This window comes from Podarcis vaucheri (genome assembly GCF_965113315.1).
Source record: "Podarcis vaucheri genome assembly, chromosome: 6".
In the NCBI taxonomy this organism is placed as follows: domain Eukaryota; kingdom Metazoa; phylum Chordata; class Lepidosauria; order Squamata; family Lacertidae; genus Podarcis; species Podarcis vaucheri.
In genome coordinates, this window is record NC_138764.1 from 21,375,029 (window position 1) to 21,398,882 (window position 23,854).

General features: G+C 42.8%; 2 protein-coding genes across 2 annotated transcripts in view; one reads left to right on the forward strand and one right to left on the reverse strand.

Moving 5' to 3' along the window:
• Positions 1-9,458: 9,458 nt before the first annotated feature.
• On the reverse strand, positions 9,459-17,031 carry GLRX2 (glutaredoxin 2). Its single transcript, XM_082225597.1, has 4 exons — positions 16,876-17,031; positions 13,372-13,435; positions 11,459-11,635; positions 9,459-9,685 (listed from the first exon to the last, which is right to left on the reverse strand). The coding sequence occupies exons 1-4, from the start codon at positions 16,923-16,925 to the stop codon at positions 9,539-9,541; spliced, it is 438 nt and encodes a 145-aa protein (XP_082081723.1). The 5' UTR covers positions 16,926-17,031; the 3' UTR covers positions 9,459-9,538.
• Positions 17,032-17,262: 231 nt separating this feature from the next.
• Positions 17,263-23,854, forward strand: part of CDC73 (cell division cycle 73) — a 110,583-nt gene continuing 103,991 nt past the window's right edge. Inside the window, exon 1 of the mRNA XM_082225509.1 lies at positions 17,263-17,662. Within this exon, the coding sequence (XP_082081635.1) occupies positions 17,532-17,662 (131 nt within the window). The 5' untranslated portion in view covers positions 17,263-17,531. The remainder of the gene's footprint in view (positions 17,663-23,854) is intronic.

The window sequence follows — 23,854 nt, forward strand, 5'->3', positions numbered from 1 at the left end:
TACACAAAGTATTGGTTCTAGGTCTGTTTTTTTGATTAGGCTAGCTGTTTTTATTCTCCAGAACGCCTGAGTCGACTTCGTTGAAAAATGCTCATTGTTTGACACACTCCAGGAATGTAAGAGAGCATGGAAAAAGCCAGATGTCATTTGTGACCTGCCTGCCAGATGGCATTCAGAATTCAGTTGCTCAAGCAAATGATCTGAATTGCCTTTCCAGGCATGGCCAAACATGGCCCTCCAGTTTCCATCATCCCTAACCACTGGTCCTGTTAGCTAGGGATGATGGGAGTTGTAGTCCCAAAACATCTGGAGGGCCAAGTTTGGCCATGCCTGCCCCAAATAATATCATTGATCCTTTTAGATCAATTCATGGACTTTGTACCAATATTTTATGAAAAAATGTAGGAGTTAAGCCCCGTTTTGCAGAAGTTCATCTACAGTATACAAATGTTTCTCAGGGTTATGGCTAGCTATTCTGATTTTGATGTCAATATGCTATGAAATTCAATCCTGCCTTTTTCTGGCTGTGTTGCAGAAGCAGCAGAGTGTAGCAGGTAAGGAGGAAGGAATGAAGGGAGCAGCAAATTCAGAGTAGAAGGTGAGGTGTCATAATTGGTCCTGCATCCAAGATGGTTAAAGGCTCTTAATCATTCTTCTATGTGCTAGTTATCTCTGTTGTGTCCTCTATTCTGGGCACCCTTGTACTGCAGACAAATTGTACAGATCTCAATGGGACATAATAAAATAGGTTTATATGGGCAGAACAGGCCAGACTTCAGTTGGTTACTAGGTAGGTAGCATTAAAGTGTTGCTATAGGACAGGTTGCTAAGCAGCTATGAGCAATTGAGTGCTTGAAGAAATTGAATGAATGCTTCTGCAAAAAGAAAAAGAAAAATAGTTAGCATTTGGGCAAACAAACAGTTAATTCTGAGTTAAAAGTTTTTCATATGCTCATTATAATGGAACTAAGTTATTAACTCTGGGAAAGTCCTATAAATGTCACTGTGGAGTTGCTACTTGAGGAGTCTCTAGAAAAGAGGATGCAGAAATGCAAAACTAATACTGAGAAATGATTGTAGGAATAGCATACATAGGTACTTGGGGGTGGAAGAATAAAAAATTAAGGCCCTAATGCTAAAAGTAGTATTGAGAAGGGAACTGTATTTCCTGGAAAGTGTGTTGATTCCTTCAAGTGCATGTCTTTGTTCAGATGGTAAGACTCATAATTACAAAAACAGTCTAAATTAATAATCAGAAAAATGAAGACTTTAGCAGGACTGATGAACGCGCAGAGATGAGGGAAAAAAATTGATCTCTTTGAAAAGGGATGCAATTAGCACTTTATGAGATTTTGGGAACACAAATTAAAATTTAACTGACATTGTTCTTTCTGCTTCTGTATGCTGTTTCAAACCTGCATGTTACATAGGGGGATACAAGGCCTTATTTTTCCTTCCCATCCTCTCCACTGCTTCCTCCCCACCCCGAATCAAAGCTTCTCCTGGCAATTTGAAACCCCAGGAGAATGTGGAAGAAAAAGGGCAGGAAAACCTTGTTACGTGAGCAGCCTCCTGCTCATGAAAATGTGGATGCAAGCTGTTGTAAAGCATGAGCTGATTAATGCTGATAAGTAAAGGGACCCCTGACCATTATGTCCAGTCGTGACCGACTCTGGGGTTGCGGTGCTCATCTCGCTTTATTGGCCGAGGGAGCCGGCGTACAGCTTCCGGGTCATGTGGCCAGCATGACTAAGCCGCTTCTGGCAAACCAGAGCAGCTCATGGAAACGCTGTTTACCTTCCTGCCGGAGTGGTACCTATTTATCTACTTGCACTTTGACGTGCTTTCAAACTGCTAGGTTGGCAGGAGCAGGGAACAAGCAATGGGAGCTCATAAGTAGACAGTCCATAAAGCAAGACTATGAGCGTAATCCAAGGCCAGGCAGGCACTGGTGCCTTGTGTGTGTTTCTGTGGAGTCCTTGTGCATATGAGAATTTCCTGTTACATGTGCAGAATACTCCTGAGCTCACGGGAGAGTACATGAAATCCCTGGTGTATGTCACATCTTCTGGAGGGTCTATGGAATACACCATGACGTTACATACACTAATTCTGAATATATTTTAATGCTATGCTGTCACATCTCTTACTACATAAATGCTACTGTCTTAACTTGTGACTCTTTCACAACCCAGCTACTGTTTAGCTGCCATTCATTTTTCTCATTATTTGATTTACGGAAGTACATGGGAAGGACTGAATGAATAGTGCTCTAATCGGGTATCTTTCCCCTTTCTCCGTTTGGCCACTTTCTTTTCTGAGGTTTGTCTGTTCCAGGTATGATTTGCGCTGCTAGTCTCACCTTTGTTCTTTTTTTAATGATAAATATTTATATTTGCTGTTTCTTTGCACTTTTGTAAAGGTGTTCTTTTCTGTCAAGTAGTAGACGGAGCCTATAGGCTGATGCAAACACAACAAATTCATTAAACTGGTTGAGAGGGCCTTAAGTTTGAGTTGAGCCTCAACAGTGGCTAAGGGTTACATCACCACTGGTTAATGCTAACTATGATTCACACTTCATTGGGATTTTTAATCAGCTTCTGACTTTAGTGCTAACCATGATTAACATCTGTGCCAACATACCCCTCAATTGGGTTGAAGCTTTTCTCGGAAATTCAAGCTGGTTGGGTGGCAGTGAGCAGCCAACCAAATAACTGGCTCCCAAGTTTTTAGCCATGGCTAGTGGATCAGAAGGGACGCGGGTGGCGCTGTGGGCTAAAGCCTCAGCGCCTAGGGCTTGCCGATCGAAAGGTCTGCGGTTCGAATCCCCGCGGCGGGGTGCGCTCCCGCTGCTCGGTCCCAGCGCCTGCCCACCTAGCAGTTCGAAAGCACCTCCGGGGGCAATTAGATAAATAGGTACCGCTTACCAGCGGGAAGGTAAACGGCGTTCCGTGTGCGGCTCTGGCTCGCCAGAGCAGCGTTGTCACGCTGGCCACGTGACCCGGACGTGTCCCCGGACAGCGCTGGCCCCCGGCCAATAGATGTGAGATGGGCGCACAAACCCCAGAGTCTGTCAAGACTGGCCCGTTCGGGCAGGGGTACCTTTACCTTTACCTTTAGTGGATCAGAAAGTATTGCAGCTGCTTAGGCCTATTGTGCAATGACCTCTTATGGCCATAGCCTCTGATGGTTTCACAGAGCAGCTTTGTGTACTCCCACCCTCATACTGGTGTGGGATTGCATGTATTTGAATGGCACAAAAGGACTCCAGTTGAGATGGTTTCACTAGAGAAGATTAGTAACAAGTTGGAGAAATTGAGGGCCCAGCTAGGCAGAAAGCTGTGTCTAAATAAGGTTAACATAGGATGTGGTGACATTGTTTTAATAGACTGGTAAATAGGGTTTTGGTGTTAGCTTTTTCTACAGAATGAAAAAGAGCCTTAATTGGGTAAACAGTCGTGTTATTGTTTAGAATGCCTTAAGACATGTATCATATGAAATGGGCACTCATTTGAATCTGTAGGTATGTAGCTTTCCCCCTAAATAATTGAGTTCTGCCTTAAGCCACTGAGATCTGAGAGTGTACAATTGAACAGGCTAGCATTAAAATAGGAAATGGATGGGGTGGGGTGGGAATAGGTCTTTGTGGTAAAAGGATAAAAAGTGTAAATGTCTTAGAAATAATTCCTTTTACATGTTAATGCAGCATTATAAAGGCAACCTAGACATACCAGCATTTTGCGTGTTCTTGTTTTTGCATTTATTTGATGAAACTATATTGTATAGTGGGAAAACCCTATATACAAAAAGCTGTTCATTACAAATTGGTAATCCATAGACCAGATTAATTTATTTTATTAATATTGTGGGAAGATCAGTTTTCACTTGAGGGTTCAGTTTCAATTCTTTAAGAAACGTTGAGATAGAGATATTTACCAGCATCTGTGCAAAATGTTTTTTTAATGGTATGTTTAGTGTGAAATGTGTTTGTTTGTCCAATTGGTAGATAAATATTACTTAACAGGGTCATAAAGAACTTAGCAAAACGTTTAACTCTTGCAATGGCAGGAAAAATGCTGTTATTCAGGTCTCTATGTTGTGATTTTTGCTTTATATATGTTAAAGGTGCACTATGTCATTCAAAACAAGAAGGAAGACTGCCTATGAATTACAAAATTTATCCATTTAAACTTTTACAATTGAAGTTTATACATTTTGTTGTTTGCTTGTATTTTGACTAAATTTGCTGCTCAGTTTTTTAGAATTAAAAACTGCCTTCTATTGGAGCAAAATACATTACTTGTGAATGTGGGTAATGAAGCCCTGATAATCACTACCTATATACACAGCATAAGGAGAAGGCTATTTTGAATAGAGGATTGGGGATGTGTAAAGTCGAAATCAAAATCTCCTCTTGAAGGTTTAATTTTAAAATGAAAACAGCTGTCACAGCTTCATGAAATAATTTGAGTATAACACAAATGCCTTAAGAGGTGTGTGTTGGTATCTGACTTCTACTTTAAAACATGCTGGAAAATCAGCCTTAATATCTTTTTTATAATAATAATAATAATAATAATAATAATAATAATAATAATAATAATAATCAAATAGTGCATCTTTAACTGTGACATGATCATTTTATTAATAAGAAAGGTGAACATTTCCAGAGAATGTGGTTTTTGATCTTATTCATAACCCTAATCCTTAAATAATTACATGAACGGTTTTTGACGCTGCAAATGAATTGTTCCTAATCTACATTATGATTTGTAGAACACGACAAGTACAAAATAAATTCTATGCATATCATTCTCTTAAATGACTTCACAATCAATATGCATGTACTAACATAAGGCTCACTAAATGGTAGGCATGTGTATGGAAAATGAGGCCATAAAGATCAGCTGGAACAGATGTTGGGCAGGTGCTGAATGCTGCCTACTTCTGCCTCTTTGGGTGAGGTCCAGTGTAGCACAAGTGGGCATTCCCTCATGCAATGGGATTTCTCCCTTCTTCCTGCCACCCCCTTTCAGCCTCCCATGCACCCTCAAAGCCTTTTCCTGAGGGTTGGGGGACATTTCAGGGCAGACATGGAGGAGCAGAGAATTTTTATTGCCCAGGTGGGTGGGCTTCATTAGATGTGACCCTTTGTTTCCAGGCCTCTGATGTAAGTTGGCCTTTGTGGAGAGAGCCAGTGTGGTGTAGTGGTTAAGAGCGGTGGACTCGTAATCTGGTGAACAGGGTTCGCGTCCCCGCTCCTCCACATGCAGCTGCTGGGTGACCTTGGGCTAGTCACACTTCTCTGAAGTCTCTCAGCCCCACTCACCTCACAGAGTGCTTGTGGTGGGGGAGGAAGGGAAAGGGGATTGTTAGCCGCTTTGAGACTCCCTAGGGTAGTGATAAAGCAGGATATTGAATCCAAACTTCTCTTCTTTGTCCTCGGCTGTTAAGCTTTTGGTGGCTCTCACAACCATTGTGTGTTTCCTTATGAATTCTCACAATGCACTTATCTTTCCTGTAAGCTTTCTCGACCATGCCTGCCCCATTCGCCTCCGTACTGACATAGTTGTTTAGGAGAAAGACAGTTCCAGAGCTGTGGTTATCTTGTAAGATCACCAATTTCACATTTCAGATCGAGAAAATATGTTTCAAGGTTGGCTTTACCATTAAGGGGGCACTAGGTGGTGTGGTGGCTTTTTGGTGCAGAAATGAATGGAAGGAATTTGCACTGGTTTTCACGTGGTTATCGTGGCGATGTCATAGGAAGGCCAATCATTTCAGCCAAATACACGTACAGTAGTTGTTGCGTCATTTTTGTGCAGGAGAAAAATAAACAGGTACAGTGGTACCTCTGGTTATGTACTTAATTTGTTCTGGAGGTCCATTCTTAACCTGAAACTGTTCTCAACCTGAAGCACCACTTTAGCTAATGGGGCCTCCCACCGCCGGAGCACGATTTCTGTTCTCATCCTGAAGCAAAGTTCTTAACCCAAGGTACTATTTCTGGGTTAGCGGAGTCTGTAACCTGAAGCGTATGTAACCCGAGGTACCACTGTATGTGTTTTGAGATAAAATTGATTTGAACAGGGACAAATGCACTAGCATGAAGGTTATGAATTGTAACACCCACTTTCTAGAGCAGTATGGTGAACTTGGGTCCCTTCGGATTCTTTTTGACAACTCCCACCATCCCAGACCACTGGCTGTGCTTCCTAGTACTGCTGGGAGTCGAACAATATTCAGCACCCCTGCTCTAACACTTTAAGGCTACATTCCTGTACTCACTTACCTGGTAGTAAGACCCACTAAACTGAACTTTGAGAAGGCATTAGTGGTGTACTCCTTTTATTGTCTCTTTCCCTTAGAAAGTGTTGTAGGAATTAAAAGTTCACTGGCTAGCCATTTCAATTTAAAATATTTCTAATATGTCCTTCATTGCACATGATTCCATGACGGTATAATGATCCACTCCTCACACGTCACACTAGCTCGATAACTATTTTGTGACATTTTATTCTTGGTCACAATAAAGGTATTCACAGACAATGGATTTCCTTTTGTGTTTTGTGTGGCTTCATCAATCACAGATTAGAAACAATGTACTTTGGGCACAAGCCATGTTAGTAGTGTCTCAGTTCATTGAATTGAAATCTACACTTATTTTTGCTGCTCTCTGAGCTACTCCAGCAAATGCAAGTTTCCCATATTCATTTGAAGCACAGAGATAAAAGCACAAAGTTATGTAATTGTGGGTTTCCACATTGAGTGTGGTGCTTCTTGTTGCACAACTGTACCTTGTAAAGAAGTTGGGTGCTCTGCCCTGTCAAAGCATTGGCATTCTGGCTCAAGCATGTGAAAGTACCGAGGGAAAGGTCTTTTGGTTGACAGTATGTTTGAAAAGCGGGATAGCAATAAGGATTAAAGCTAGCTATAAGGTAAAGGTAAAGGGACCCCTGACCATTAGGTCCAGTCGTGACCTACTCTGGGGTTGCGGCGCTCATCTCGCTTTATTGGCCGAGGGAGCCGGCATACAGCTTCTGGGTCATGTGGCCAGCATGACTAAGCCGCTTCTGGCGAACCAGAGCAGCGCATGGAAACGCCGTTTACCTTCCCGCCGGAGCGGTACCTATTTATCTACTTGCACTTTGATGTGCTCTATGGGCCGAGGGAGCCGGCGTTTGTCCGCAGACAGTTTCTGGGTCATGTGGCCAGCATGACTAAGTCGCTTCTGACGAACCAGAGCAGCGCATGGAAACACCGTTTACCTTCCCGTTTACCTTATCTACTTGCACTTGACGTGCTTTCCAACTGCTAGGTTGGCAGGAGCAGGGACCGAGCAACGGGAGCTCACCCCATCACGGGGATTCGAACCGCCGACCTTCTGATCAGCAAGTCCTAGGCTCTGTGGTTTAACCCACAGCGCTACCAAATGTACATTATATAATTGCACACACTTAATGGCAAATACTGAAGTATCTTACTTTGCTCAAGTATTCAGCAACAGGGAAAACTTGTAGAAAATACCACTGAAAAACAGGATCACGCCCCTTCCAGATGTTGATGGAACTATACCTATCACCCAATGGCTGGTAGGAGCTGTAGAGCCACAAGTTAGCTACTCATAGTATAAAATGTCGCTTGTAATATATAATCATAAAAATAAAAATAAGTACTGTTGCAGCAGTGGGCTAGAGAAACTTTGGTGTTCTGCACCAGGGAAGCTTGGAGATGTGTTTTAAAAACAGTCCGTTCTACTTTACCTGTAGCTTTAGCCTGTCACTTCAGATCACAATACCACACTTCTTTAATATCTTTCCTCCTCTCGCCTCTCCACCTGCTTGATTTGAACTGTGACAAGCTAATCCTCTGTCATTGCTTTCAAGGTCTGGCAAAGATTTCAGGAAGGGAGAGTGCGCCAGCTAGACTCTTTGCTTGTAGACCCCCTTGGGCATAGTCACAACAAGGAGTTCAAAATGCTTGCATCTGCTTTCCATTAACCACAGCTCAGCATTATGCATATACCTTGTGATTCTTTTTTGATTTTTGAAACAAGCTAACAGCATCAACCCTATTTGGAAGCTGACACACACACATTTTTATTTGTGTGTCCTTGGCAGTGTTCCAACTGCCAGCACAACTAATGCATGCAACATGCATTTCTTGTAGTTTAATACCAACGGAAAGGGTGGCGTGTGGGGACTGCTCCATTTAATTCGAACTGCAGCTTTTGTCTAAGAGGCCAGAGATGCTGCTCTAATTTGAATAAAGGAGACATCTATGCTAGGATAAACCTAGCGTACTACAAGGTAGCTAATGTTGGGAATTCCATTCCACCCTTGCTGCAGATATGTGGGATTGTTACATGCCACATGCCTGTTTGCATTCCAGTGCAGATTGCTGGAGTCCCGTGAGCGGAACATCCGCTCTGTATTGCGTTTGTTTTCTCTCTCTCCGAGAAGAACGGCAAGGAGAGAAGCCGTGTTTTTCTTTGTCCTGACTTAAATTCAATAAACGTAGCCTAGTACCCATGCCTCGATCCAGCTCTGTTGTGCGTTTACACTGCTGAATAATGTGTGCTCATGCACAGTTGCATGAGTCTCAGATGCATTTTGGAGGAGGATGACTGATGGATCTCCGCAGCGGCAAGGCTGAGACGGGAGACGCTCCGGCTGGCTTTGCATCCCATGGTTCTGATAGCTAATACAGCCACAGAATTAATGCACAAGCTCTCTTTACATTTGACACGTGTAGTAATTCTTTGCTACAGAATATACTAGCTGAATCTTGAACTGATTCTAGATGAAGCTGAGGTTAGTTACTACACTTCAGGGGAAACTAAGTCACTATTAACTTCCCATATTGATTTCAATGATGCCCAAGTGCAGCTTAATTTAAGCTTGAAATAAAAAAATGTCCAGTAGCACCTTAGAGACCAACTAAGTTTGTTCTGGGCACAAGCTTTTGCGTGCATGCAGACTTCTTCAGATACCAGATACCTGAAGAAGTGTGCATGCACACGAAAGCTTATACTCAGAACAAACTTGGTTGGTCTCTAAGGTGCTACTGGACATTTTTATTAGGATTATTATTTCGACTGCATCAGACCAACGCAGCTACCTACCTTAATTTAAGCTGCAATATTGTGACCTGAGAGGAAAACCCCAATGAATTCAATAGGGTTTACTTCTGTGTCGATGTGGTTAGGACTGTGTAGTTAGCTATTTGCATTGGGTTGGACCTAAATGAAATTTAAGTATTTAAATAGAATTTGTGGTTAAATTGAAATCAAGCAGTGCACTCCTATGCATTTTTACTTCTTCAACAGAGCTTATTTTGTCTTAAGAATGTACAAGAGTGCATTGTGAATTTAGGATGAACTGGATCGTGATAAATTATCTGGCCGTTGAAAACCTTCCATACATATTTTGAACACATAAATAGTACTGAAACCAGAGTACCAGGGTGTAAGAATTCATAACTAAGTATACGCAGTCTAGTAAACTCCAGCAACACAACTGTGTCAGAAGAAAGGGAATCAAGGAAGACTACATGGCTGTTCTGAGTTTTGCCCTCTTCGCAAGAGACACTGGTGAACTAATGGGAGCAGTTTGCCTTCCCGATGAAGTCTCTGTGTGTCTGTAGCACCTCCGACAAATGTTCCATTGATAAATATTCTTGGAACCTGTTGAGTATAAAAATTAACAAATGAAACTTATTTCTTGCATATAAGCTTAAAACACACATGCTGTATATTCTATAATGTTATCACTTATGTCCCGGTATAGCAGGGATGCCCAACTCCCAAGAGACTGTGATCTACTCATAGAGTTAAAAACTGGCAGGTCAAAGGTTTGTTTTTTTTAGGAAGGAGGAAGGCCCATTTTTGCAGGGTTCGGGTCAAAGTTGTTGAGTTTTTTCAGGGAGGAGGTAAAATGTTGAGCTTCTTTTAGGGGATCCACAGTTGTTCAGTTTCTTTGGGGGGAGCCAATGATCTACCAGTGATCTACCTGTTGGACATGCCTACAGTATAGTATTTCTGAGCTGTTGCAGAAATAGCTATGGAGTTGGACAAATGGTATGCATAAATGGCACTGCAAGTTGGGCAAGCAATGCCCAACTCTTCAATACTGAAATTGAATTGAAATACTTTATTGTCACATGTACAACTTGTATACAGTGAGATCACATGAGCACCCCCCACTCAGCTCTCTTAGTCTTAATTCCCCTCATTTACTGATGCACACCCACCAAACCCGAAAGTCAGTTGCCCTGTTGTTATCTTTTCATTCAGCAGCCTAACAGTCCACGGATAGAAGCTGTTCTTTACCCAGTTGGTGCGACTAATCATGCTTCTATATCTTCTGTCTGAGGGCAGGAGATCAAGAAAGTGCCGGCCAGGGTGTGACTCATCCCTGAGAATTTTCCTCACGTTCCTGAGGCAACGTTATTCCGCTATTTCATCCAGCGGATTCACGGAACAGCCCATAATATCTTGTGCTGTATTCACCACCCTCTGTAGGCACTTCCTATCAGATGATGTCAAACCAGCGTACCACACCATGATGCAGTATGAAAGGACACTTTCTGTTGTGGACCGGTAGAAGGAGATCATAAAAATGTTGATTGACATCGTTCTTTCGCAATACTCTGAGGAGATGGAGTCTCTGTTGGGCTTTCTTAACCACCTCTTGTATTTATTTTCCAAATAAGGTCTTCACTGAGATAAACTCCTAGGAATTTAAAGGAAGAGACTCTCTCCACACAGCCCTCCCCAATGTACAGTGGGGCTAGTTCTCTCTTCCTCTGAAAGTCCAACACCATCTCCTTTGTCTTGCTGATATTAAGGTGCAAGTTGTTCCCTAGGCACCATGTAGATATTTTTTGGACCTCCCCTCTATACGCTGGTTCGTCTCCGCCTGTTATTAAACCCATTATGGTGGTGTCATCTGCAAACTTAATAATTGCAGTAGACGGGTCAGATGATACACAATCGTATGTATACAACATATTCTGCAGACAGGAGGTCATGCTAGATTGTCTAAATCCTATGCTCTGATAGTTTTACCATGAAATCAAACACGGAAAGCAAACTTAAAAACAACAACAACATGTAGCCACATCTGATGGAAATGAATATCTTAATGAGGTAACATCCAGGAAGGCCACAACAGGGCACAAAGCAATAGCTCCCACTCCTATTGTTAGGGTTGTAACCAGTCTCCTGTAACTTTTATTCAGAGGTTCATAGGCACATGTTGTCATGATTGGTGGTCACTGATTAATTCACAGAAAGAGAGGTCTATGTCATCCCATCACCACATCTTGTGGCTACGAGTTCCACAGGTCAATTATTTGCTGTAGGAAGAAATGCATCTACTGGGGGTGTGGGCTGGAGAGAGAATTCCCCCCCCCCCGAAGTTTCTGCTATAGATGACCAAACTTGGAAAGTACTCACTGTCCTGCCGCCAGTCATTTGATGAAGAATATCTTGAAACTGGCTTCCGTTTTCGTACATGTCCAGTTCAATGGCTGTGTAGTTCACATTCATATCTTCAAATAGCTTCTTTGCCATGTTGCAGTAGGAGCATGTGGTTTTCGAGAAGATCACTACACAGTTGTCTGAGATAGTTCGCTAAGTGTTTTAAGAAAAGCTTGCGTGAGCAGTTTCTATACATAATGTAAGCTTTTAAGTTTTTAACAATATCAAGGTTCTTGAATTTAGATTTTCCCCTCCTACAACTGCTTACAAAGACTAGGGGAGGCAGAATCTTCTCAAGTCTTGGCCCTCAAAAAATAATCAAAATATTTAACTATAATCTAGAAGGGAATTACCTCTTTAAACTGCAAAAATAAAACCTAAGGTTCACATTTGTCATCTTAAACATCTCGCTGTTTGCATCAAGCACGACATGCTTTTGCCAACATTCTTCACAGAATGAGCTTGAATATACCGGGTAATCTGAGTACTTTTTAAAAAAATCTTTAAGTAGAAAGAGAAAAAAGAAACTAAGGCAAAACAAACATGCACTTCATGGGCTTGCTAAATATGCAAAAAAAATAGCATAAATACATTTTTACAATACTGAGTATATTTACGGAATAGGTTTATAGAATAACCAATAAACGAGCATTAACATATAATTGTAAGGGAAAGAATAAGGGGGAAATACAGGCAAGCAAGCAAAGACATAAATGGGGAAAACGAATTGGAAAAGGACTAGTTACATTCCAAATGAATTCATACTTTACATGGACTATATTCAGATGGGTACAGTTACTTAGATACACCATCAAGGTCAGTCAAATGCACACATAATCCTTGGGCTCCACAGTTCCACACAGCACTCAGAATGATGAGTGAGTTTTTCCAATGATTAAAATATGTACAGCCTTTTTTGAGCCAAATATCAAATCTAAAATTTGGACCATCTTTCCACCTTGGGCTATAGGAGGTGGGCTGCCACCATAAGATAAGACAAGTGGTTTTTATTTAACTGGGGAGTTACTGCCTTTAAATACAGAAAGAAGGCACACAAGCCCAATCTGTTTGGACTATTTCTAACAGTGGTGCTGATTTCAACCATAAGGGAGTCTGGGAAAAATGGGCATAAAGGGCCAATAAGTCTTCATGGCTTCACAGTTCCACCAACAGGACATATTCTCGGAGTTTGAATATGTGCCATGTGAAAGGTGCTATCTATTAATAATTTTCATGAATTTTCTCTAATCCAAACAACAAGTAAAAACACGTTTCATTATTGCATATGTTTATATTTCTGATTTGGGGATGTGTTTTCTACCCTGGGCTCTATCGAAAGGAAGGGCAGGAAATAGATTCAACAAATAATAATACAGTGGTACCTCGGGTTAAGTACTTAATTCGTTCCGGAGGTCCGTTCTTAACCTGAAACTGTTCTTAACCTGAAGCACCACTTTAGCTAATGGGGCCTCCTGCTGCTGCCGCGCCACTGGAGCACAATTTCTGTTCTCATCCTGAAGCAAAGTATTTTTGGGTTAGTGGAGTCTGTAACCTGAAGCGTATATAATCTGAAGCGTATGTAACCCGAGGTACCACTGTAATGTGTCATTTAAAAATGGCAGGCTGTACAATAACAATAAAGGTATTTTATTATTATTATTATTATTATTATTATTATTATTAAACCTGAAAATTTATAAACAATAATTTAAAAGTATTTTCTCTACTTCCTCATGTGTCACATATTTTGTGAACCTGGGGGTTTAATACTAATTTCTCTAAGACACTCCAGGAGCTTCTTTGGTTAAGGGGCAAGGGTATAAATGAATAAATTTCACGCAAAATACTGGCAGTAGAGTACATTGAAGGTAAAAGCCATTTCCACTCACCTCTATCTGGTTAGCAGTGGCAGTGTTAGAGAAGTCTGTGGTAGCAGATGTACTGTTCCCCATTCTGAAATAAAATCATAAATGGAGCCAAATGAATATATTAATGTTATTTTGCAAGAGCTTAGTCAATGTTTACAGAGCAAATAACATCTAAGCAAAATGAAACAAGAAAGGGAGTTGGCAACTGTTTTTTAACATTTTGCACGTCATTAAGACTTCAGCAGAACTGAACTGTTTACTGAGATTTATCTTTTTATTACTATATATGGTATTACTATTTTTTGTAACTAGATCTGAGTTTATTTTTGATGTGGTCTATAAAATTTTGAATAAAAATAGCCTATACGTCTCTACTCAGAAATATGTCACATTGAGATCAGAATGTTTAATAGTGTATAAGTGTATAAGACAAATTATTATAATTACAGTGGTACCTCGGGTTAAGTACTTAATTCGTTCCGGAGGTCCGTTCTTAACCTGAAACTGTTCTTAACCTGAAGCACCACTTTAGCTAATGGAGCGTCCCGCTGCCGCCGCAGCACGATTTCTGTTCTCATCCTGAAGCGAAGTTCTTAACCTGAGGTACTATTTCTGGGTTAGCGGAGTCTGTAACCTGAAGCATCTGTAACCTGAAGCGTATGTAACCCGAGGTACCACTAAGATTACTACCTAATGAGCACTCTTGACTCTGAGGAAGTCCGGATGGTGTTAAAGAACTTTTCTGCCAGCAGAGAGTAGCCCGGAAAAATCCATTGTCAACAAACATTACCTGCATTTGTAGCATACTGATAACCTCACAGGAATAAAGAGAGAGAACACCCAACTCTGCCATTTTGCAAAAGCATCCTGGCTTGGCCACCTGGAGGTAGCCCTTGTTTGCCACAGGCAACTAGGCAATAACCTGTTTACAAACCTGCCATACAACTAGTACCGCATAATTGCTTCACGTGTTTTGATGCTTCATAATGTCCTTTCTGTAAATAACATGCAAACTGTTATACACTATAGTGTGGATGCTATTTACTACATTTATGCAAGTTCTTATACAGGCAGATGGTTTTTCATGCATGCCAGGTACAATATTTTGTGCAACCTCTTTCCTAAGAATTTATGGGTTGTTTCCCTTGTGAGGAAAGACTACTGAAGATCTGTAATATGTGTTTATATACAAATATGTGTCACTCCTGGCGGGAGAATCCAGGGTATGCTTAATCCCTCCCCCCATTTTTAAATCTATGAGATCTGGAAGTGCTTACTTTTCACAGGATAACACACCATCAACTAGCAAACTTTGCAGACTGATTCTTCATTTGGCATGACGTAACAGTATAGCCTAGGGGACGCGGGTGGTGCTGTGGGTTAAACCACAGAGCCTAGGACTTGCCGATCAGAAGGTCGGCGGTTCAAATCCCTGCGACGGGGTGAGCTCCTGTTGCTCGGTCCCTGCTCCTGCCAACCTAGCAGTTGGAAAGCACGTCAAGTGCAAGTAGATAAGGTAAATGGGAAGGTAAACGGTGTTTCCATGCGCTGCTCTGATTCGTCAGAAGCGGCTTAGTCATGCTGGCCACATGACCCGGAAGCTGTACGCCAGCTCCCTCAGCCAATAAAGCGAGATGAGCGCCACAACCCCAGAGTCGGTCACGACTGGACCTAATGGTCAGGGGTCCCTTTACCTTTACCAGTATAGCCTATACCAGACGGTCCAACTTTTCATACCAAATGCGAGTACTTTGACACAGAACCCGCAGGCCACACAGCGAATTAAATTTCCACATTGTAAATTAAAGTGTTTGCAATATACTTAATATTACTTAGTATACACAATATATTTGATTCAATATATTTAATTAAATACACAATCAATAGGTTTAAATCTCAGCATCGTGGGTTCGAGCACCACGTTGGGCAAAAGATTCCTGCATTGCAGGAAGCTGGACTAGATGACCCTAGGTGGTCCCTTCCAACTCTACAGTTTTGTGACGAAGGAATCCCAGTGGTTGATCCTAGCACTAATACAAAGAAAACATGGGATCAATTTTAATACACAAGCAAATGCGTGACACAAAAAATAAATTTTCAAGGGTTTAAGATTTTTTCACTCAAACGTTGCCACCCTGACCTGTACCAGGCTTTAAAAATAAAAATACTGCATATTGAAGCAACTTGGAGATGCTGTGGTACATAGCTCCCTGGAACTCCTCCCTAAAATCTGAAAGCATGAGACTCTTGACACAAAACTGCTTGTTTCTAGAGACTCTGAACCTGATGTTGTCTGAAGGAAAGGACCCAGCTTTGCTGATGGACACTTATAACCTAAGCTGCAGGGAACTGGAAGGGACATGAAAGCCTTGCCCTGGTTTGCTCCTTCTTAGGAGTGAGATGAGGAAGCATAGAGCTGGAAGGGGCCCCATGATCATCTAGTCCAACCCCCTGGCCATGCAGAAATATGCAGCTCAGTGCCGGATTTACGTATAAGCTAAAAAAGCTATAGCTTATGGCCCCACTCTCTTGGCCCCCCCCCCAAATGTACTTCTTCTTAATTGTATTTCACTATTAATATACTTCTTCTTAATTGCATTTCAGTTCAACAATTACTTTGATAAAATACATATTTTGTGATGTGCAAATGGCTTTAGATACCTATTAGGTCCATAAATTACTATATGGCATATATTCAACACAAAAAAACAGCGACAATTTGTTGTTGACAAAGGAGAGCTGGACATATAAAGGGCCCCATTACCTTCAGTAGCTTAGGGCCTCATCAAACCTAAATCCAGCCCTGATGCAACTGTCCCCATGTGGGGATCGAACCTGCAAGCTTGGTGTTGTCAGCACCATGCTGGAATACCAATACCAGTTGCCAAGGGAAGGAGTGTGGAGAGAAAAAAGGGAAGGGAGGCAGCAAGAGGTTGGGAGCAGAGAGAAAGCAGCAGCAGCAGCAGCATGCAAAAAGGGGAAATGCAGGACAAACTGAATCAATGCAGGATATGGCATTTTACATTGAAACAAGGGGGAATCTTGTATGATCAGTGGCATTTTACATTGAAACAAGGGGCAGTCTTGTATGATCAGTGGCATTTTACATTGAAATAAGGGGCAATCTTGTATGATCAATGGCATTTTACATTTTACAAGGAGACGTCAAAGCGATACACAACTACCTGACATTCAGAAGACATCTTAAGGCAGCCCTTAAGTTTTTAATGTGTGACATTTTAGTGTATTTTTGGTCTCTGTGGAAGCCGCCCAGAGTGGCTGGGGAAACCCAGCCAGATGGGTGGGGTACAAATAATAAATTATTATTATTATTACTATTATTGAAACAAGGGGCAATCCTGTATGATCAATGGCATTTTACGTTGAAATAAGGGGCATTCTTGCATGATCAAGGCAACCCTGCTCAGGGAAAACCTTGTAAAGCGCCTACTAGGGAAGAAAACCCTTGCAATGCGGACAGCGCCACCCCCACCCCACCCTCGTCCCACCCCCGCCAGTACTGACCTTCGCCAGCCCCGCAGCAGACTCAGCCTGGGCAGCGCCTTCAAAGCCATAGGCAGCAGCAGCAACAGCAGAAGAGGAAACAGTGGGCGGGGTTCTGCTCAGGCCCCGCCCCTTGGCGGCCCCGTCCTCTTTCGGCCCCGCTCCTCCCTCGAGGACCCTCACCGCTTCAGGCTGGCTATCCGAGTGCCTGCTTGGTGATTATTTTTTTTCCCTCCACCCTTCCCTTCCCAGCGAGCGCGGGCCCCTGACGGGCTTCCTCCGCTGTCCATCACGCGCGCGGGGGGGCGGGGCGGGGCCTCGCCTCAGAACGCTAGGAGCAGGAAGGAGGCGGGGCTCCAGGGAGGCGTCCGTTCTCCTCGCGTGCGCAGGCGCCAGCCAGGTCAGGCCAGCGTGGGGTCCTTCTTCTCTTTCTCGCGGCGGCGGCGGCGGCGGCTGGGCCAGTCAGTCAGCGAGTCGCTCGCTCGGTGGTTCGTTCGGTTTGTTTTCCTGTCAGCGAGCGAGCGAGCGAGCGAGGGCGGCGGCGGCGGCGGACTTGAGGAGAGCCGAGCCGTGGGAGCGAGCGAGCGAGCGCGCGCGCGCCCCCCGGGTCCTCGAGGCCGGCGAAGGGAGCGAGCGAGCGAGCGAGGCTTCTCTGAGGGAGCTTTGAGGCTGAGGCGATGGCGGACGTCCTGAGCGTGCTGCGCCAGTACAACACGCAGAAGAAGGAGATCGTGGTCAAGGGGGACGAGGTGATCTTCGGCGAGTTCTCCTGGCCCAAGAACGTCAAGACCAACTATGTCATCTGGGGGTGAGTCCCAGGTCGCGAGGAGGAGGAGGAGGAAGGAGGAGAGGCGCCTTTTAAAAGCTCTTTAAAGCTGGACGACTCCAGCTGCCGGGCCGGCGGAACGGGCTGCTCCATGATCCTTAAGAGTGTTGGTTCTGTGGGGTTTGGTTGACCTCGCATGAAGAAGCTCCCCTGCCCACTGCACCCGTCTTACCTTCCCCAGCTTCGTTTCCAGCACGCACAGAAAAGTTCTGCTGGGGCTCCATAAAGATACTTCAAACGTTGCACATAGGCTTTAACGTTTCTGTGGCGATAGAAAACAGGGCTCCTCCTGTATAGTAAAGCTTTACGTTTAATATTTCCGTGGCAATAGTTTCCTTTGGGAACTGGGCTCGCCCTGTGGTTACATTGCATAGACGTTTAATATTTCTGTGGCAATAATTTATTGTATTTTAATATTTTGCTGTGGCCGGGGAAACCCAGCCAGATGGGCGGGGTATAAATAAATTATTATTATTATTAGTTCCCTTGGAGCTGCGCCCCAGCGACAAGAACCCTGCATCCATGCTGTATGATAAATACCACATGTTTCTGTGTATAAGACGGCTCCATGTATAAGATGCCCCCTACTTTTGGGGACTCCAAATTAAGAAAACGCCCCTCAGCACTACTCGTGTATAAGACGAACCCCCATTTTAAACCTTTTTTGGGGGTAAAAAAACCTAGAAAAATATGGTATCCAGGGGAGAGGATGAATATTTTCTTTTAAAAAAGATGTACAAAGGAGGAATAGAATATCTACAGATTTATAATCATAGTCTTAATCTCCAGCCCCATGTTGGGCAAAAAGATTATTGTGTTGCAGGGGGTTGGACTAGATTGCCCTTAGGGTGCCTTCCAACTCTGTGATTCTCTGATTCCACCCCCAGTGACTGGGGTAGGTTGCCTTTGCACACAGGGCTCTCGTATAGTGTTTTTCAATGCATTTGCCTCATTCTTTTTTAAAAAGAGCCATTTAGGCCAGAGCCTGTGTCACAGCATCATGCAGGAACAAGTTCTGTAAACCGGGGGTGTCAGCACTGTAGCTTTGTGCGTGCTTGCCGGGGAGGGAGTGCTGCGTGCTGTATTCAAGTCATGAATTTGTGGGGGATGCAGGTGGAGAGGTGTGTCTTTCTGACCTCCTGCAAGAATGAGGAGTAGAGGGTCCCTAGGAAGAGTTAGGAGAGTCAGGCTGGAGTCTTGTACGTACTTTCCGGGAAGTACCGTATTTTTCGCTCTATAACACGCACCCGACCATAACATGCACATAGTTTTTAGAGGAGGAAAACAAGAAAAAAAATATTCTAAACAAAATAGTGGATATATGATTTTTGTGGTTCATGCTGTGGCCACAGACATGTGATCTGACAGTGAGTTTGGAGTAGCCCAATGCAAAAATCCTGAGGATCCATGTGGATCCATGCTTTGTAACCACGGAGGAGGGAAGGAAGGGGAACCATGGATCCTCTGCTCACGACTGCAGCAGATCCCCCCGCCATCCGCAGGCATTTGCTCCATAACACGCACAGACATTTCCCCTTACTTTCTAGGAGGAAAAAAGTGAGTGTTATGGTGCAAAAAATACGGTAAGTCTCGCTGAACTCCGCAATTCATTGGGTAATGGGAAGTGTGGTACTTCAAGTGGTGCAGGCCTACAACTTCCACAGTCCTTGATCATTGCCCATGCTGGTTGGGGCTGATGGGAGTTGTAGTCTGGCAACAGTTGGAGGGCCACAGTTTCCCCCATCCATGGCATCACATGCTTAGGGGCGGTATTAAGGTGAAGTCATATTTGTTTATACCTGGGAATAAAGAATTGCAGAAGTCAGTGGGTCTTGTTATTGAATTGCACTCTCTCTCACTTAATTGGGTTTTAAGAAAGAGAGGACGGCAAGGAAGAAAGGAGGCAATCCTTGAAATGTAGAGAGAAAGAGCTCAGGATGGGGGATGCCCTGTGACTCCTATGCAAAAAGTACTGTTCTTTTTGTTGAAGGAAGAGTTAAGAGTCGGGTTAACAGTTTAATAATTTGGCCCTGCTTCTGCGCCTGTAGCAGGAATCAAACATGGAAGGAGGAGCCAAATTGCATGCAAGAGCTAAAGTTGGAAAGGCCTTTTCTTTTCTTTAATCTTCATGTCTGAAGATTCACCCGCTTAATTCCTGCCTGACGGCTGCTACTACAGAAACAAGAAGTGGACCACATGAAAAGAAAACAAATGACCACACAGACGGATATGAGGGTCAGACCCATTAAATCCAGATGCATGCTTACCTGGGAATGAGAGTAACTGGTGTTACCATTTGGGCTGGCATCTGAGTAAGCATGGTTAAGACAAAGCTGTAAGAATTTCTCTTCCACTTTTTTCGTACACCTATTCCAGATGAGTGCAAGTGAAAAAGGAGTCCCCACAGTCTGGGTTTTTCTTTCAATACTGCTAGAGTGTAGAATCTGCTAGAGTGTAGAATCTTAATTTTCATGGAAAGTATGCAAGCTTTAATAAACCATCCTGTTTTTGGATACCAGGATTTGTATAGAAGTAGTAACGGCCTGCAGTCCTAAACCTACCTACTTAGGAGTAAGTTCCATTTACCATATTTTTTGCTCTATATAACTCACTTTTTCCTTCTTAAAAAGTAAGGGGAAATGTGTGTGTGTGTGTTATGGAGCGAATGCAGGCTGCGCAGCTATCCCAGAAGCCAGAACAGCAAGAGGGGCCGCTGCTTTCACTGCGCAATGATCCCTCTTGCGGTTCTGGCTTCTGGGACTCAGAATATTTTTTTCTTGTTTTCCTCTTCCAAAAACTAGGTGTGTTTTATGGTCTGGTGCGTCTTATAGAGCAAAAAATATGGTAATTCAGTAAGGCTGATTTCTGAGTAGACATGGTTAGGTTTGTTCCAATTATTCTAGTGCTGATAATCCTTTTTGAGGATAATTCTTACTTGTTTCTTTTGACCTTTATCTGTTGGGAGAAGGGTAAGGAGAATGCCTCACAGCCTGTGTGGAAAAAAGACACCTTTTTTTGCCATGTAGTGTGCATGTTTTCACTTCTTTTTCGGTCCTCCATGGGAGAGGGAAAGGGTAAGGACAACGGAAGGATCCCCTCCCCCATTTTTCTTATCTTTCTCAATGCCAAATGGGGTTCACTATGGAATCCTAATGCAACCTAGTTGCAAAGTTGGATCCAAGAGCCAAATGTGGAGTTTCCAAACATGACTCTGCTGAGAGGAGATTGGGATGCACTGATTAGGATTTTCCCTGGGTTACAGAGCTTCCTGCCGGAGTGTGGTTTACTGTCTTTGAACTGTAAAGCTAAAGATTATGGACCTGTTCATCCCTCGCCCAGCTTATCTGAGGAGGTTTTGAGAGATAGGGGTAGTTGTGTCTTGCTGAAGTTTGTTCAGAGATTCATGTTTATATAACCCTCTCTCCTGGCTAACTTTGATTGGTTACTTGTGGCGTTCTTTTCAAAAGTTCTTTATCTGATTGACACCAGGACTTGTCACCTGGCTGCTGGAGATGCATGTTCCATCAAGAACTGTGCATGGCTGTGCAGTTCAAGAAGGAAAATCCTTTCCTCTAATGCAAGTTTTATAGCTGTATATTGCCTGGCAATGCATGCCTAGTTATGTTGTGCACACTTTGGAGGGTATACTACGGAGTTTTTAAAACAGCTTTAACAAATTGGACCATAGTTCTCTCTTAATAATTGGCATGTTGTAGCTTGTATTGCTAACAGTTAAAGTTGATTTCACAGTCTGGTGTAGCTTAAGCTGTTAACTAAAACTGGCCCAGTTTTTGACTTGGCTGTGAACTGACTAGGAGATGATTGCACACCAGAGGGGTTAGAGCTGCTATCAATTTTAAAATGCCAATACTGCCTTTCTTACTTGGGGAAAATAGTAAGAGCCATCAATGTTGTTATAATTAAAACACTTGCCCAAAATGGTGATGAAGCACCTGTACAGAAATACAAATTTACAAGGTGGCAAGTTATAAACTGCACAGGCTCCCCAGACCATGTTGCCTGAACCAGAGATGGAAATATAGTGAGGGTGGAGAGTTTGCCTCTATGGAGTGAGGATGGGTACTAAAGAACTAGGCAAGTTACAGTTGGGGTATAAGTGCAGCAGGAGGGGAATCTCAAGTGCTCGGCACTCACTGCTCAGAGCAGAGTCAAAATAGACACTTAGGTTTGGGATATGTGCAGGTGAACCTAGGTTTTTCTGGGGAGTGTAACAGTATTGTACAGATACAGACTCCAGGGATATATGATTGATGTCATATCACTGTTCACCGCACATTCTGTGGTAAACCCAGATTTTCTGATTACTGTCCAAGGACCCATTTTCTAATTGGTGTTTGCATATTCAGTCGGAGAGCCAGAGGTAACTTTGAAGTCCTTGCTCTAATGCTGAGAGGCAAACAACAGCACTTTCTGGGTGCTGTTCAAGGCTGCATGGGGGAGGAAAAGCAAAGGGAACCTTGATTATGTACATGGCTTTCCCATGTGCCAGATGTGTTGGATTACAATTATACTGAACAAACATAGCAGCCGAGTTTCTATCGTGTGCCACAAAAGACAAGCACACAAGGATACCTGTCTTCAAGTTAAACTCACTACGTACAACAGTAGATTATAAGCCCATCAATTTACAACTTTTTTGGTGAGTTTTTAAAAAGTTTGACTACTTTTGTGCTCTTTGCTTTTATTCTGAAGGTCATCTAGTTTGGGGTATATTGATTGCTCCTCTCCTTTTTGGTTGCCGTTCAGGCAAGGAATCTTTTTTTTAAAAAAAATGCATGTGTTCCAGGTGCCCAGAAAATGAATGAAGGAAAAGTGTTAGGATAGGCAAACTTGAGGGCCACATTGAAGAAATAATTGGCAATGCAATTGAAGAAGTATTTGGCAATACTTTTCCGCTTCCTTGCCCTCTGTCACAGCTGCATTTATCCCTACTGGAATTTCAGACCTATGTTTACCTTGCAGCCCTCTTGGTGTTGGTATTGGGAAGAGTTACTGGAGGAAATATTTCAGCGGGAATAGCCGGCTGATAAAGCAGTTAGGCACAAGCTTCTTTCTTACACCATATTTTATTGTGCATCTTGCACTTCTGAGGATGCCTTGGACTGGAGAAGCTGTCCTTGATCTAACATTACATATGTCTGCTTTATAACATGTGGCTTGACCCCTATTACCATCTTTTAGTTTAAGGTAATTATCACTTTGCATATTTATAGGCACCAAATATGCAGAATTCGTCTGTGAAATGCTACACTTAGTCTAACATATTTTTCTGTGGTTTGAGTCAGCTTTTAAAAAGTCTTCATATTAATGAGAAATGTAGAAAAATACTTTCACTTCCAGTACTTTTGCAGTTGTTGCTAGAATTCGTCAAGTACATACTTCAGCAGAAGAAAAGTTGTTAAATAAAATAAAAACAGTTTTCTGACACACCCGGAATGCCCATGTCTTGTCCAGGCTATCAAATCTTTATGTAGCACTTTTCATTATTGAAGGTGGCTAAAAGATCTGTGTGGGACATCTTAAGAAGTTGCCTCTCTCCTATTAATTTTATCTTAGAACTCTGTTTTCCCCTTTTCATTTCCTTCCTTCCTGGGTGGGGTGTGTGGGTGTGAGAGAGTTCTGACCTATACATGCACTTTTGCTAAATTGATCACTCCTAATGTGTTTATTTTCTCACTAGATTAATTAGTTACATTGACTCTACTTGATACCCTGTATAGGGAAACAAAAAGAAATTTGATGACAAGACCGTTGTCTTCAGGTACATGTTTAAAAAATTTTAGGGACCCCTTTCTGCACAGCAAAGTACTCAGACCTCTGCCAGTGTAATATGATACCTTGATAGGAACAATTCTGGTTGTAGCATAGCAACAGTGGTGAGCAGATAGCTTGTAGTAGCAGTGTACAACTGGTGGCCCTGCTGCTCAAATCTACCTTTTAAGGGCTTTCCGTCTGGTCCTCAGATATGCACCTCGACCTTCTATACAGGCCAACCCAAGCAAAAAACCTTTAATCTCTGTTCACACTTGTGAGTGACACAAAGGGTTTGGCAAAATCATTCCTGTGCTATGTAGTTTCACTGTCTTTCCATGGCACGGGCAAAGGGATTTTGAACTTTTACTTCCTACTGTGAACAAGTGTATCTATCAAAAT